The sequence below is a fragment of the Furipterus horrens genome, unplaced genomic scaffold (assembly GCF_987537825.1).
Source record: "Furipterus horrens unplaced genomic scaffold, mFurHor1.1.pri manual_scaffold_4, whole genome shotgun sequence".
In the NCBI taxonomy this organism is placed as follows: Eukaryota; Metazoa; Chordata; class Mammalia; order Chiroptera; family Furipteridae; genus Furipterus; species Furipterus horrens.
The window spans coordinates 98,746,345-98,760,856 of NW_028327174.1; the positions used below are offsets into that span (position 1 = coordinate 98,746,345).

General features: G+C 45.0%; 1 protein-coding gene across 1 annotated transcript in view; it reads right to left on the minus strand.

Moving 5' to 3' along the window:
* Positions 1-14,512, minus strand: part of CRACR2A (calcium release activated channel regulator 2A) — a 130,535-nt gene that overhangs the window by 3,894 nt on the left and 112,129 nt on the right. Inside the window, exons 15-17 of the mRNA XM_090273856.1 lie at positions 11,143-11,224; positions 10,915-11,029; positions 745-846 (exon numbers count right to left, since the gene is read on the minus strand). Of these exons, the coding sequence (XP_090129982.1) occupies positions 745-846; positions 10,915-11,029; positions 11,143-11,224 (299 nt within the window). The remainder of the gene's footprint in view (positions 1-744; positions 847-10,914; positions 11,030-11,142; positions 11,225-14,512) is intronic.

A 14,512-nucleotide genomic window follows, 5' to 3' on the forward strand; every position in this document is an offset into this window, starting at 1 on the left:
TCTTCCTCCCCTTTGCTTGAAACTTACCACCTGTACCGTTTTCCCAGCTGCTGAGGCCATGAACCTCCGTTTAGATGGAGCACATTAAGAATTATGACTCCTGGGGCTGGACAGCACCCCCATCTTTCTGGACACATGGTTTCCTGGAAACCACACTGAGGAGCAGGAGCAGCCCAGGAGAGAGCACTGCATGTTTTGCTGCCTGATTTCCATCAGGCCTTGTTGCTTCTGGGCTTGGGCAAGAGGATGCTGCTTATTTTATTGCTAGGCTATCCAGTGGGTGCCCTGCTTGTATCTTGAGTTCACAGGCTTGAGGCTCAGTCTTGGTAGAAAGGACGCACTCTAACAGAGCTGCCCAAGGAAGAGCCAGCCTTGCAGTTAGTGAGTGTTTCATCCCTGGAGGTGATCAAATGGAAACATAGATGATGGGGTTCAAGCATCAGATAGGGACTAAAATAAGTAACTTCTATCTAAGAATTTATAATTCTGAGTTCTGAGGGAAAGAATTGTGGAAACTTCCCCACACCCTAGTCATCCCTAGCCAACTCCAACTTTTATCTGTGGCTTTCTGTGGAAAGTTCCACACGCATAGGAGCTGGACCACTCCCATGGTGCCAGGACACTTGCCTCCTTGCTTCCTTCCCAGGGGCATTCCAGGGAAGGCTCTCACCAAGCCTCTGGGGCGATGCCCAACTGTCCTCAGGTCCCACCCTGCCCGCAGAGATGGAAATGCCTGCTCTTTACCTTGGCAAGCTGTTCTCCAAGGCCCCGGGGGACTTCCCGTTCTTTCTCGTTGTCAATTTTATTGCCCAGCAGAAGTATAGGAATGCGGTCTCCCACAGCTTCCTGCAGAACAGACAGTCCCCCAATTCAGAAGAGCATTCATAAGGAGAACCCAGAAGGGCAGGCCTGAAATGCTAGATGGAAAGGTACAGCTGACTTAGACCCCCTGCCGTCATGATGGGCCAGGCACTAATAGCCGCTCTGAAAGCTGAGAGACAGAGGGCCTCTCTGAGAGCCTCCATTTACAAGGCTTCTGCAAGGTTCCTGAGGCCTGCCTCTGGGTGCTTGTGGGTACCTCCAGTCCCTGTCAGTGCAGTGACTCCTCCTTCCCTCCCTCCCCACTCTCCTTGGATGCTGGAAAGAACATGCAGGCCCCCAGGTGTGTGGGCATGGGTATCAGGATGAGGGAGGGCACAGTTGAACTCTGTGTCCTTTCCCACAGCCTATAGCACCCGATGCCATTCCTACACGGCCAGCCTTAGTCCGAATGAACCAGAATGAACCAAAGGAATGAATGCCGTGTGGTTTGGAGCTGTGCTAGGGGCTGCTGTGATGAGAAGTGGCATTTCCAGGGGCCTCATATTGGACATGTAAGCTACCTGAGGCTTGGGTCCAAATCTGACTCATGGAACTGGGTCCACAATGCTAGAAAAATGACGGTGTGTGCCTCACTGAGGTCACCACATGGGATGCTACACAGCCCTGTCACAGGGTGCCCTGGCTCTGAAGGAAGCCCAGCATGGGGAAGAACTGTGTGGCCACAGCAACTGTGTTTCTTGGGCCAGAAGTAAGGTTTACTCAAGGGGTCAATCCCATTTACTCCTCCAGCAGCTGTGGCAGATCATCAGGACCAGTCATGCCGTGGTCCCTGCATCATGAAGTCTCCTTGTGCAATGGGTGCACAGTCTGTCCCTCTCCTGAGGGCAAAGCTCCCAGGCCTCAGTTATTGAGTAAATAGGGTAATGTTCACATTTAAGCAGGTTGTTATTTTTACTTTGTGAGATATTTAATTAGGGGCTTTTGATCATAATTTACTAATGAATAAATTAGTCATTATAGCTAAATGTTTTACTAAATAGAGAGGGCTGTGAAATAAGAAGCTATCAAACAGCTATAGTTTTGCCAGTAGGTCAGCTGCCTTACATTACCATTTCAAATAGATGTCCAAGGCCCATCCGATAGGTACACCTATTTTAAGTTTAAATGCAATTACTGTACTGTACATTTGAAATTAAGCCTCAATAATTTCTTAATCTACACATTCATTTTTCTTGCAGTTCAGTCATGGAAAATTTATTAAATGAGCATATTAAGGCTCAGAGAATACAAAAGAACATTCAACATCAAAGCCACTGAGTTATGAGGACCCTTTGGTAGATGGGCCCATGATTCTCTAATGTTTACCTCTAAAATCTGATTTTCAACAAACTCTGCTATTTACTGTCTTATTAACTGGGAGTCCCTAAAAATAGTATTTCCACATATTCATGGTAAGATGGTAAATAACACTGGTAATGATGACTCAAAGGCACCACAGGATCTTACATTGTCTTCTGACCCATCAAAATAGGTTTAATTATGCATACCGCAGTAGATGTGTTAAGCAGAGTGCACCATGCTAAATAATTTGCAAGTGAAACACCCGCTGACAGTGTACAAAGAATGCCGCGGCTCCCTGTTACCAGTCGACTAATGGGAATATCCTCATTCCCTGACTGTGCAGTGCCACAGAAACTTGGGGAATAGTTTTTCACAGAAAAGGAAGAAAGGAGGAGGAAGGAGGGAAATGGGCCAAAAGGCTTACTGATTGGAGTGCAGGAGAGATATTTTTAGATACATGTGTGAGAAATGACTAAGGCTTGTGGGATTTCTTGACATGGAAACTCTGAAAATATGAGCATCAGACTAGAAATCCCAGGGCAGAAGGACAAGTCTAGCCCAGTTCTGGTATGGGTGATGGCTTCCATTTCCTCCTTCCACAGGGGAGGCTGGGCACTGAAGGACAGAGTAGGATGAGGCAGGGGACAGTCATAAGCCCAATACCTGAGCGCTGTGCACCACATACAGCAGTGTACCTCTCGGGAAAAGAAGGGGTAGTCTTCTTTTTAAAAGAAATTTCTGGATATAAAAATAGAAGAGCTAAGAAGGAGCAGAAAAATCCACAGCTCCAGCAGGAGCTGTGGTTTCTGCTCTCTGCATTGTCCCTTTTACACAGACACTGTGGACACCTTGCTTCCCCGCCATGGGCCATGGCCTGCCACTGATGAAAGAGAATTAAGTCTCTCTCCAAACGCACGGTGAAAATAAGTGAGAACACATATAAGTCTGGAGAGTGAGCTACATGAGCAGTCAGTGGATGTTACTCCAGCCCCAAATTAGTGTCTGACCCAGGGCCATGGGGAGGGGTTGGGGTTGTGGTGGGTGTCTCATGGTCCTCTCTCACTTTAACCTCTGCCTAAACTTCAACCCTTTTGCATACATAACTAGGTTTTCAGCCTATATATTGCTTGGCACAAAGATGCTTATTATTATCCACCAGGTGAAGCAATACTTCCTTTCAGAAGTCCAAAGACCACCTCCTCTGGAGAACAAGTCTAAGGTCTGCCAAACCGCTGTTGACATTTCTATAGATGTTGGCAAAATCCCTTCGGCATGCCAGGTCAGACAGAAGGAACTAAAGCCCATTAGCTAGGCGCACACTCTGCAGGAGACCTGTCTCAAAACTGGATCTGCTGTCCATCTGTGGGGCTTGCCCTCACCACTCCTCTTTGCTCCTCACTTCTCTGAGCTGGAAAATAGGCCTCTTAACACTGGTTTCTGTCCTCTGACTTAGGTACAGAAGTCTCTCTACACCTTTGATCACTTTAGTTGCCTTTCTGTGAACTTGAGCTTGTTGGAAGACAGACTAGTTGGAATTCAAAAGATTACGCATCTCTGACTTTAAATAACAAGGGCTGTCAGTTTGGAGCAGAAGACTGACATTCAGCTCTGAATGTGCAGCTGTTGGGTTTGGTTGGTTGTAGTGTGTATGTGTTCGTATGTGTGTGTATATGTGTTAATATCTATTTGCTGAGAGGCAAGAAAAGCACTTAGCCGGGATAGTGCTGCTATTTCTCTGGAGCCAGAAGAAAAATTTCTCAGCACATTAAAGCATGCAGTTATGCTAAGAAAAAAATGACTGCAAAATTATATCTTGGGGGTTTCTATATTTATCCACCCCCTGGACTATGAGTCAAAACAAGATTTATTTGTGTAGTTTGTTTAAACTGCCAGCACTTCAAGCTCAACTTGGAATGTGGAGAAAAATCAAGCTACTATTTTTTGCTCTGTGCTGCACATTGTCACCAACAACAAAGATCACAGATGAGAATTAACCAGCAGTCCGCAAGAGAAGAGGAAAGTGGGCCTGACCCCTTTCAGTCGAAGAACTGTTCTGCTTTGAGACCAAAGCTGGAAGGACTGAAAAAGAAATGAACACCTATTTTTTTGAAGCAGATTTCAACCATGGGCCATGTGACGAGAGAGAAGCATAATGCAGTGGCAAAGCCCTAGCTTTTGGTTCTGGCTGTGCCATCTGACAAGCCATGGGTGCCTTTGGACAAGTCACTTCCTCTCCTTGGGTCTCACAATTTCTCATCTATAAAACAACAGGCTGCATTGGATTAATCTCCAAGTTTTTTCCCAGCTCAAAGACACTGGTCTTGTTGGCTTAACAATATCAGTCATATTCCACTTCCTTGACTTACAGGTCTAACAATATAGTGCTATATAACGACAAAACATTTTTTTTTATACGAAAATACTTTATTTTATTTTATTTTTTTAATAAATGACCCAACAAAACATTTTAAATAGAAGTTCAACATGCCAGGGCTGCAGACACTGGGGACCAAAAATCTGTCTTGTACTGAATTTTATTTTCTCTATCTGATACGGGCTCCAAAGTCTTCAGAGGTCCAGTGTGTCCCATGGCCTAAAAACGAGGCCCTTAGAGCCCAACTACACTTCTTTAGACTGAACTGGTTAAGGCAGTTCCAGCAGCAGAGATGAGAAGGAGGTAGAGGAGGGTTGGGAATGCTGAGTTTGCAGGAATGACTGCTTTGATTTCCTGTAAGGTGCATAGAAAATGTAAAATGGCAGGAGAATCACCACACAGTGTGTGTGGGCCCAGTTTGAGCCTCTTCTGCAGAAGACCTGCAGGCAAGGTAAAGCTACCCAGGGGGGAAGGACAAGGGAGAGTGAGGTATGAGAACAGTCATGGGTGCCGGATATTTCCAACTCATAAAGCAAGGTTGTTCTCTTGTGCCAAAGGATGTGGGTTCCCTCTGGGATGCAAGGATCCTCTAGGGTCCTCTGATGTGCACACATTCCTGGCCCATCCTGCCCACCCCCAAGGGAGTCAAATGCCATACTCTATAGAATTTAGGGGCAGGGAGGGGCCTTGCAGAACCTCTGGTCTACTCCTTCATTCAGTGACTGGCCACAATCTCATGGCCAGAAAGTGGCCAAGCTGGGATGATGGTAAGAACTTCCTTTACAGGGACCTCCATATCTCCCCCAAAGCATCTGTTCCCACCACAGAGCCTCTTCCAGGAGTGAGTCTTTGCCATGTGAAATCTGGGACAATTTTAGCTCTTTCTTCTTGTACTGCTTTAAGGGTTGTGGGAGGAAGGGGCACTTAGAACAGCTGGCCAGCATTCACTTAATAATAAGGCTTCAGAACCTGAAGTCTGTTATTAAAGCTCCCCCTCCACTCTCATTTCTCCAGGTGAGGGAGTCAGCAAAGTGCTTAAAGCTCTATGGAAAAATAAGGTGCTCCACAAATATAAAGTACTGATTATTTTCAGTTCCCCTCAATCAAATTAGGTGTCAAGTTTTAATCTATCACCTGACACCTCTGATTGATGGTTGCCAACGCAGAATAAGTTAGCATTTCAAGAATCTTGAGAATTACTGCATTTATGATGCCACCGTTCCACACCTTCGACACATAGTCTGCCATGTGACATAGTGCTCTGCACTTAATCTTGAAACGCCAGGCCACCAAACTGGGTCCCTCCTCAGGAGTGGCTTGCAAGTGCTGGGCGTTCAGGAGACACTCAGAAAATTCTTGTTGAAGGGCATGGACATCTTTGAATAAAAACTTAGAGTCTCAAAGTGTGGTCCCTAGATCAGCAGCATCTGAGCACTTGTAAGAAATGCAGCATCTCAGGCCCAACCCAGACCTGCTGAGCCATATTCAACATTTTAACAAAATGTCCAGAAGTTGTCTATGTCTATTAGAACTGGAGAAGCACTTGTTTCAGCTGGGAACCATGGTGCCTGAGAATCACTTGGGAAACTGCCATTTATTTATTTATTTCCAGGCCATGAATCATTCTCTCTCAGAGAGAAGGCCCTGGCACCTGTTTTGTCTAAATGCTCCACAGGTGATGCTGAGGTTCATCCACATTTGGAATAGTCATTTAGAGTTTAACTGTACCTTTTGCTAATTTAAATAAAGGAGAACTTAAACTATAAATTATACAAAAAAGCCCCATCCATACACAGATAATTTTTAGTTAACTACATGTAGAATTGCCATCTCAGCTTGGCTTCCTGAGCCCGCAGAGACACTAGGGCTTCTTGGGACTCCTACCGGGCCCACGCTGATGATGCTTTTCAGCCCCACCCCATAAAGGAACATGCTAGACATCCAGCACATCGCACACTTTTTCTGAAGATGACTGAACTCATGCTTCAAGCTGTGACAATGGCTCTCTGATGTTTCTTCACCTCCATCATCAGCAACAAATTCAACCTGACCTTCCAATTCTCCTTCTAAATCCCAGGCTCTCTGTGTAAAACAGGAGACTTAGAAACTATATCCCCTAATGATGGCTGAGAGGTCAGTTCCATAAATGAGTGTCCATTCATTCCTATCAAACCTAGACTATTTTAACTGCTTCTGCCTAGCTCCAGTATATATAAAAATTCAGATAACGAGGGACAATTAAATGTTTGTGGCCAGGACATATATGACAATCTGACAGCTAACATCATACTCAATGATGAAAAGCCAAAAGCTTTCTTTCTAAGACCAGGAACAAGACAAGGACATCTACTTTCATCACTTTTATGCAACATAGTACTGCAAGTTCTAGCCATAGCAATCAGACAAGAAAAAGAAATAAAAGGCAATGAAATTGCAAAGAAAGAACTAAAGCTGTTACCATTTGCAGATGATATGATACCATATATAGAAAACTCTAAGATTACACACAAAATACCCTATTAAAACTAATAAATTCAATAAAATAGGATAAAAATTAATATTTAAAATTGGTTATATTTTTACTCACCAGTAACAACCAGAAAAATAGTTAAGAGAGCAATACTGTTAACAATTTCATCAAAAAGAATAAAATACCTAGGAATAAATTTAACCAAGGAAGTAAAAGATCTATATTCAGAAAACTATAAAACAATGAAGAAAGAAACTGAAGAAGATACAAATAAATGGAAGCATATATCATGCTCATGGATAGAAAGAATTAACACTGTTAAAGTGTCCATACTTCCCAAAGCAATCTACAGATTAATGTAATTCCTACCAAAATACCAATGGCATTTTTCACTGAACAAGAGCAAATAATCCTAAAATTTATGTGGAACCACAAGAGACCCTAAATAGCCAAAGCAATTTTAAGAAAAAAAAAACATAGTTGGTGGTATCACAGTACCTGATTTCAAATTATACTATAGGTCAGCGTAATCAAAACAATATTCTACTGGCACAAAAAACAAACACAGATCAATGGAACAGAATAGAAAGCCCGGCAATAAACCCATGCCTTTGTGGTCTATTAATCTATGATCAAGGAGGCAAGAACATACAATGGGGTAAAGACGATCTCTTCAAAAAATTGTGTTGGGAAAACTGGACAGACACATGCAAAAGAATGAAAATCACTTACAAGAAAAAACTTAAAATGGATTAAAGACTTAAATGTAAGACTCAAAATGATATAACTCCCAGAAGGAAACTTAGGAAATATTTGGACATTGCTCTTAGTAGTATTTTTTTTCGATATGTCTTCTTGGGCAAGGGAAACAAAAGGAAAAAATATAAACAAATGGGACTACATCAAAACAAAAAGGTTTTGCACAGCAAAGAAAAACATCAACAACAAAAAGACAACTTACTGAATGGGAGAAGATATTCACCAAAAATATATGTGATAAGTGGTTAATATCCAAAATATATAAGGAACTTACAAAATTTAAGACCAAAAAATAAAAAATAAGTAACCTGATTAAAAATGGGCAGAGGACCTGAATAGACATTTGTCTCAAAAGGACATACAGAGGGCATATGAAAAGATTCTCAACATCACTTATCATCAAGAAAATACAAATTAAAACCACAGTGAGGTATTACCTCACACCTGTCAGAATGGCCATCATCAATAAATCAACAAACAAGTATTGGCAAGGATGTGGAGAAAAAGGAACTCTCATGCACTATTGGTGGGAATGAAGATTGGTGCAGCCACTATGGAAAATAGTATAAAGGGTTCTCAAAAAAATTAAAAATAGAACTGTTTTATGACCCAGCAATTCCACTTCTGGATATAGATCTGAAGGAACACAAAACAGTAATTGAAAAGAATAGATGTACCCCTGTGTTTATTGCTGCATTATTTACAATTGCCAAGATATAAGCAAGCAACCTAAGTGTCCATCAGTAGATGAGTGGAGAAAATAACTATGGTACATTTAGACAATGGAATATTACTCAGACATAAAAAGGAAAGAAGTCCTGCTATCTGAGGCAACAGGAATAGGCCTAAAGAGCATTGCACTAAGCGAGATAAGTCAGACAGCAAAGACATACACCACATGATTTCATTTACATGTGTAAACTAAACAAAAAACTAACAAACGAAACAGAAACAAACTCACAGATACAGAGGACAAACTGACAGTCACCAGATGAGAAAGGAATTGGGAAGATTGGTAAAAAAAACGGTGAAGAAGTATAAAATGGCAGTAACAAAATAGTCACAGGATGAAAAATACAGCACAGGGAACATGGCCAGTAATATTGTAGTAACTGCACGGTGTCAGATGGGTACTAGACTTAGCGGGGTGACCACTTCATAAGCTATATAAATATCTGATCACTATGTTTTATACCTGAAACTAGTATAATAGTGTATGTAAACTGTCATTAAAAAAGAAAAAAATGTGTGTGGCTGGGAGAAGAAAGGGGTGACCTTTTTTCCCCAAAGTCATGGCCGCAATTTCTTAATTAGAGAATGAGAGGGCTATCTTAGCTCAGTGATTGTCAAAAGGAAACCCTCTTATCTAGCAGAATTGTGGCTGGGCCTCCAATATACCAAACTGAAAGAAGCAGAGTGGCTCTGACTGACATGGGGGCTGAGGGGCCCAGAACGGTGATAGTGGCACCTTTCCTTGCCCCGCCCCTGTCCCTGGGGAGTGCCACTCTGACTTCAGGGTTCCAACAGAGAAAGTCTGAGATACCCTGGGCCAGGTAAGCACTAAAGTCTCTGCTGGTGCTTAATTTCCAGGAGGAAGCTAAATCACGGGTGCTGTCAAAAGAAAAAAAAAAAAGCCTGAAATCCTGAAGTTTAAACAGGAACAACTTCTAGATTTCTATACTGTTGGCTTTCATTATTAGCCTGGTGTAGAGCCATTCACTACATTTCAAAATGTGCATTTTCTCTGTAAGTGTTTTAGGCTCAGTAATTTTGAGAAATAATTTTTATTAAGCAAATTTCTGAGAAGCCCCTTGAATCTGACTTCCACTCTTGTACCTTATTTTGGGGGAAATGAGAAGAATGTGGATGAAGAGTAGAGAAAGGAGCAGCCCAGTCAGTCCAAACGATAGGAGCAACAGCTTATGGTGGGAGGAATCGTACATGTTAGGGACAACAGGACGAAGAAATGAACAGCTCCAGGATTCTGACTGCACAGCGATATGGCGCCCATTCACGTGCCCAGCAGCAGCTGAGCACTAGTTCTGTGGGGCCCCTGCAAACACGGGGTTACAATGACAAACATGCATCTCAGTTCCCAGGAAGCACAGGGTGCAGCACGGATCCAAGCCGGCCACCCTGCCCTTTACCGCAGCGTGACTGTGATAACTGGTGAGGGGGTCTATGCAAGGTCTAATAGCCATGGACGGAGGGTTGAAGGTAAGCTGCGCGAGAACAGGAGCATTGTTTCATTTACCTGCCGCCCTGATTCCCATACCCTAGAAGAGTGGCTGGCACTGTTCTGAACAAATAAATGAACAATGCGTGCATCCTGCTGGTGGAAGAAACCGGAACATCCTACTGGACTGCTTTGTGAATGAATCAGCGAGGCCCTGTTAAAGGAAGTTAAGTGGCTTGCCCACTCTGCCCTTGGCCTTGAGAAATTTGTATTCGAGCGGTAAAGGAAGACTATGCAGATGACGAGAAAGTAAAACAGGACATATTGCAAGTGTAAGTCAAGAGGTACAGCCTTATAGATAATCCAGGATTCAAATAAGAGTGATGTTGCTTGTGGGCCCTGCCTAGGGGGACTTTGGGGTGAGCCTGGGGTCCTCATATTGTAGATCAACCTTCCTTCGTATGAAGGATTATGACTGAGACCTCAAAACACTGTGTGGTGCCACTCTTGGGTGGGGCACAGCTGGGCCCACTGGAGCTAGAAAAATGCAGGGGGTGGGGGAGGTGGTGGTGAGGATGAGGAAACAGCACAGTTGTGACTCAGTTGAAACAGCCATTGCTCAGGGAAACCGTCCTTGACATTCTACTCTGTGTCCCGCCCCCCAATCCTGTCCCACTCATTCATAGCACTTACTGAAATCATAATGACATAATTATTGGTGGAATCTGTGTTTTTTATGTCCCATCCATCGGAAGAGAGACTGTGTCTGTCTTGGTCACTTTAGGGTCCCCAGTAGCCAGCTTGATACTGGCACTTGTGTAAACAATTGCACGCATGCCTGAAGCGGTTTGTTCTTGGAGAAGGTGGGTACTGATCAGGATTTGAAAGGGCAGAGGGCCAGGCAGGAGAACGGCAGAGAAGAAAGAAAAGTCAGGAGGCCAGCGAAGCACCCCTAGGAGGTCACCGGCTCACCTCCACACTGCTCAGCCACTGCCGGACTGACAGGAAGGACTGTTTGGCTGTGAGGTCATACATGACGATGACACCATCGGCCTTTCTGAAGAACTGCTGGGTGATGCAATGGTACCTGCCACCGCAGAAACGCCAGTCAGGGGGGCATGGTCTCCCCTCTGCAGCCCAGCCCATCAGAACCACCAGGGGAATGGAAGAGGCAGGGTTATGTCAGGGTCGGCTCCTCACCTCTCCTGTCCGGCCGTGTCCCACAGCTGCAGGGCTACCTGAGAGTCACCCACATGTACCATCTTCACACGGTAATCGATGCCTGCAGGTGGAATGGGCCTGTTACTTCCAAATCAGAACATGATGCCCCAACATGTCTGGAGTCACGTAAGGCCAAAGGTGACAACCCTCCTGTGTAGCTCCTGGGAGGTGATATGGGAAATGGACAGAGCGTTGGACAGGGAGGTATGAGACCCGATTCTGTCTCTGCTGTTTATCATCAAATCACTTAACCTCTCTGAACTGCAGGCTCTCCACTGTAATATAATCCATACCCTCTATAGGGATACTATAATAAGGTTCACATGAGATCACACATGTAAAAGCAATATGCCAATGCAAAGATAATTGTTATTCATGAATTACTCCCTCATTGTAAAGATGGAGAATAAAAGACTATCCTAAAAAATTTCCTTCCTTCCTTCCTTCTTTCCTTCCTTCCTTCCTTCCTTCCTTTCTTTTCTTTTCTTTCTTTCTTTCTTTCTTTCTTTCTTTCTTTCTTTCTTTCTTTCTTTCTTTCTTTCTTTCTTTCTTTCTTTCTTTCTTCCTTCCTTCCTTCCTTCCTTCCTTCCTTCCTTCCTTCCTTCTTTCCTTTCTCTCTAAAATCATTTTCAAAGCTCCCCTAATAGAGTTCAAATATCCCTGAGGATGGATCATACTTTCAGACTTCCATCAGCCACTTCAAAGGTATATGGAGGAGCAGGAGGATGGGAGGGGGTGGCAGGTGGAGGGAGGGCATGAAGAGAAGAAAGAAGAGGGAGAGGGAATCAAAGGCAGCATTCACCCTTGAGGTGGGATTAGAGCTCTTAATCCCAGCCACTGGGCCATTTGTATTGTCTCTCTGAGGCAGTGACCCTCCTTGAAGTCACAGATCACAGAGAGAGGGGATAAGATCAGAAACATTTGTTCTGTGCCCACAGCAGCTCTCAGAACTTCTTTGATAACAGATATTCCTCTTTCTGACATTTTAAGAATGTTCACAAATGCTTAATGAGATTCCAGAACTCTTTGCCCCTTAAGGTATCAGATCTTGGAAACACAGGGCATCTCCTATCACCTCCAAAAAAGGCCCAGCTTCTGAGGTCCTCACCCTGGAGGGCTTAGAGAGGAACAACAATAGCAGCGTGTACCAAAAAAGACAGAAGAGACAAAACAGACAAGGAGGTAATGGATGGAAAAGGTCATCCCAGCCATTGTCCCCAGGCAGAGGCCAGAGTCTTGGGGCCCATGAGTGGAAGAGAGCGAGGAGGTCACCACTCCTTGAATGACTTTAGAGGCCCTGTGCTTCACGATGAGAGCCAGAGGCAGAGTACATTTGGGTACAGAGAAGAGCGATTTGACTCATTGGTTGAATGCTTGATATTTCTAGCTTTGATATGCTCTCTCTCCATCCTTACAGTGCTCCCCTGTGACATCCATGTGAGTCACCTACACACACACACGCGCGCGTGAGTATGCACGAACACATGCACTTGCATGCATGTGTATACACTTATGCACATGCACATACACACAAGCACACAGATACGTACAGGCAGCCCACCCCACCCACCACACCTATGACAGATGAAGAAACAGGAATCCAGAGATGGCATGCCTTGCCCAAGCTCGTCAGCAGCTGCAGTGTGTTGCAAAGCCAGCTCTGAGACTCATTCTTCTTTTTACACCAGTACCCTGGGCACGGAGACACCTGGCAGCTTCATTTTACCTAGAAAGTGCAGGGCTAGGTGCTTCCATCCAAGTGGACTACAACTGGCTGAGGGCTGAATCTAAGGTGAGCTTTCTTCTTAGCTAAAAGTGGAAGGGCTTCCCCAGTCTGTGCTCTGGGACACTGAAGGGGCTGCCCACTTTCTGGCAACATTCTCAGGACAATGCCAACCACTGTCAACACACCTTCGAGGCCTGATCTGAAACCAGCCAGCCCAAGGTGGGGAGCGCTGAGGACAGAGTCCTCTCCTTGGTGAAAAGGCTCGAGGCAGAGGCGCAGCCATGTCTCCGCTGCCTTCTTGTCCTGTTCTACCTCAATGGCTAAATGTTTTGCCAGAGGACAGGGTGCTTATCTTGCAGAGGGCGAGGTAGACCAAGGAGTGCTGGAAAAAACGGGTTCTGTGCTGTGGTGAGCTTGGTGAGAGTCCCTGCTGGGTACTGGTCCTTCCCTTTGCAGCCTCAGGCAGGCAGGTCCAGGAAGCACATAAGTCCGTGGGGAACAGGGGCAGTAGAGACATAAGGAGTCAAGTTCAATAGAAAAGGCAATACAGTAACATGGTACCAGAGGGCCCAAATGACACTGACTTCTAAGACCACCACCAGTTCTAACATCCCAGGAGCCAGGTGACCATGTTGTATTCCTGTCTCCGTTCTGCCTTTGACCAGCTCTGTGACCTTGATAACGTGACTCCATCTCATTTGGGGAGGTTTCACTATCCTCATCTGTAAACTGAGGTGTGACGGAGGGTATGGAGGGGTGTTCAGCATCTGTTCAGCTGTCGCATTCAATGAACACATGAAGGTGACCTCCAACTTGCAATCTAACTCGTTCCTGAATGACAGCTGGAAATCAGGAGCCCCTGTCACGGTGAAGTGTGCTGTGTGGTGGGATGGTGGGGGTTACAGCTGGGTGATGAACTCCAGAAAGGGTGACAAGACAGGCCCAAGGTGTCATTTAGAGCAGAAGGTTGTGGGAGTGCCTGCAAGTTGTCATGAAGAAAACTAGGGATTTCTCTGTGGATATGGAAAGTGGGACAGAAACTCAGCTGGAATCTAAGAAGGAGCAGAGTGCATTATGTTGGGTAAAGTGGGGTGGGGGCATATTGCATAATGTGGGGCAGTGGAAAGAGCACTGGACTCAGGGTCCTGGGTTCTAGAGAGCTTTAGTCTCTAATAATCAGTCTTCTCATTTGCAAAATGAGCTCTGATGTGCTATAAAAACTCCTTTGACATCTCTAGGACACCCACAAGTCCCAAGCACCTGCGTTTGAAGGAATCGTGTGGCCCTAAGGTGGTGTAGGCAGGGTGCTCAAGGCTCACGGTTGTATCGTAAAACTTACATTATGCACAAGCCAGGAGTCGAGCACAGTCATGTTCCTATGAGGGCGGGGGAAGCCCAGAGGCCCCCTTTGATGATGGAGGAGAGCTTGAAGGGGCTGCCGAGTGTCTATTAGTACTGCGTTCATGGTTCAGGGGCAGCTGCACTGGACACGTGATTGGCTAGAGCTCCCGTCTCGGGTTGGACTGCTTTGGCCCTACAGGGCCTGTACTCTGTGGCTCTCCTGCCTCCCTACAGGGAGCATTTTTCATCTGGCTGTGTGACTGTGCTTACTGACACGTGCAC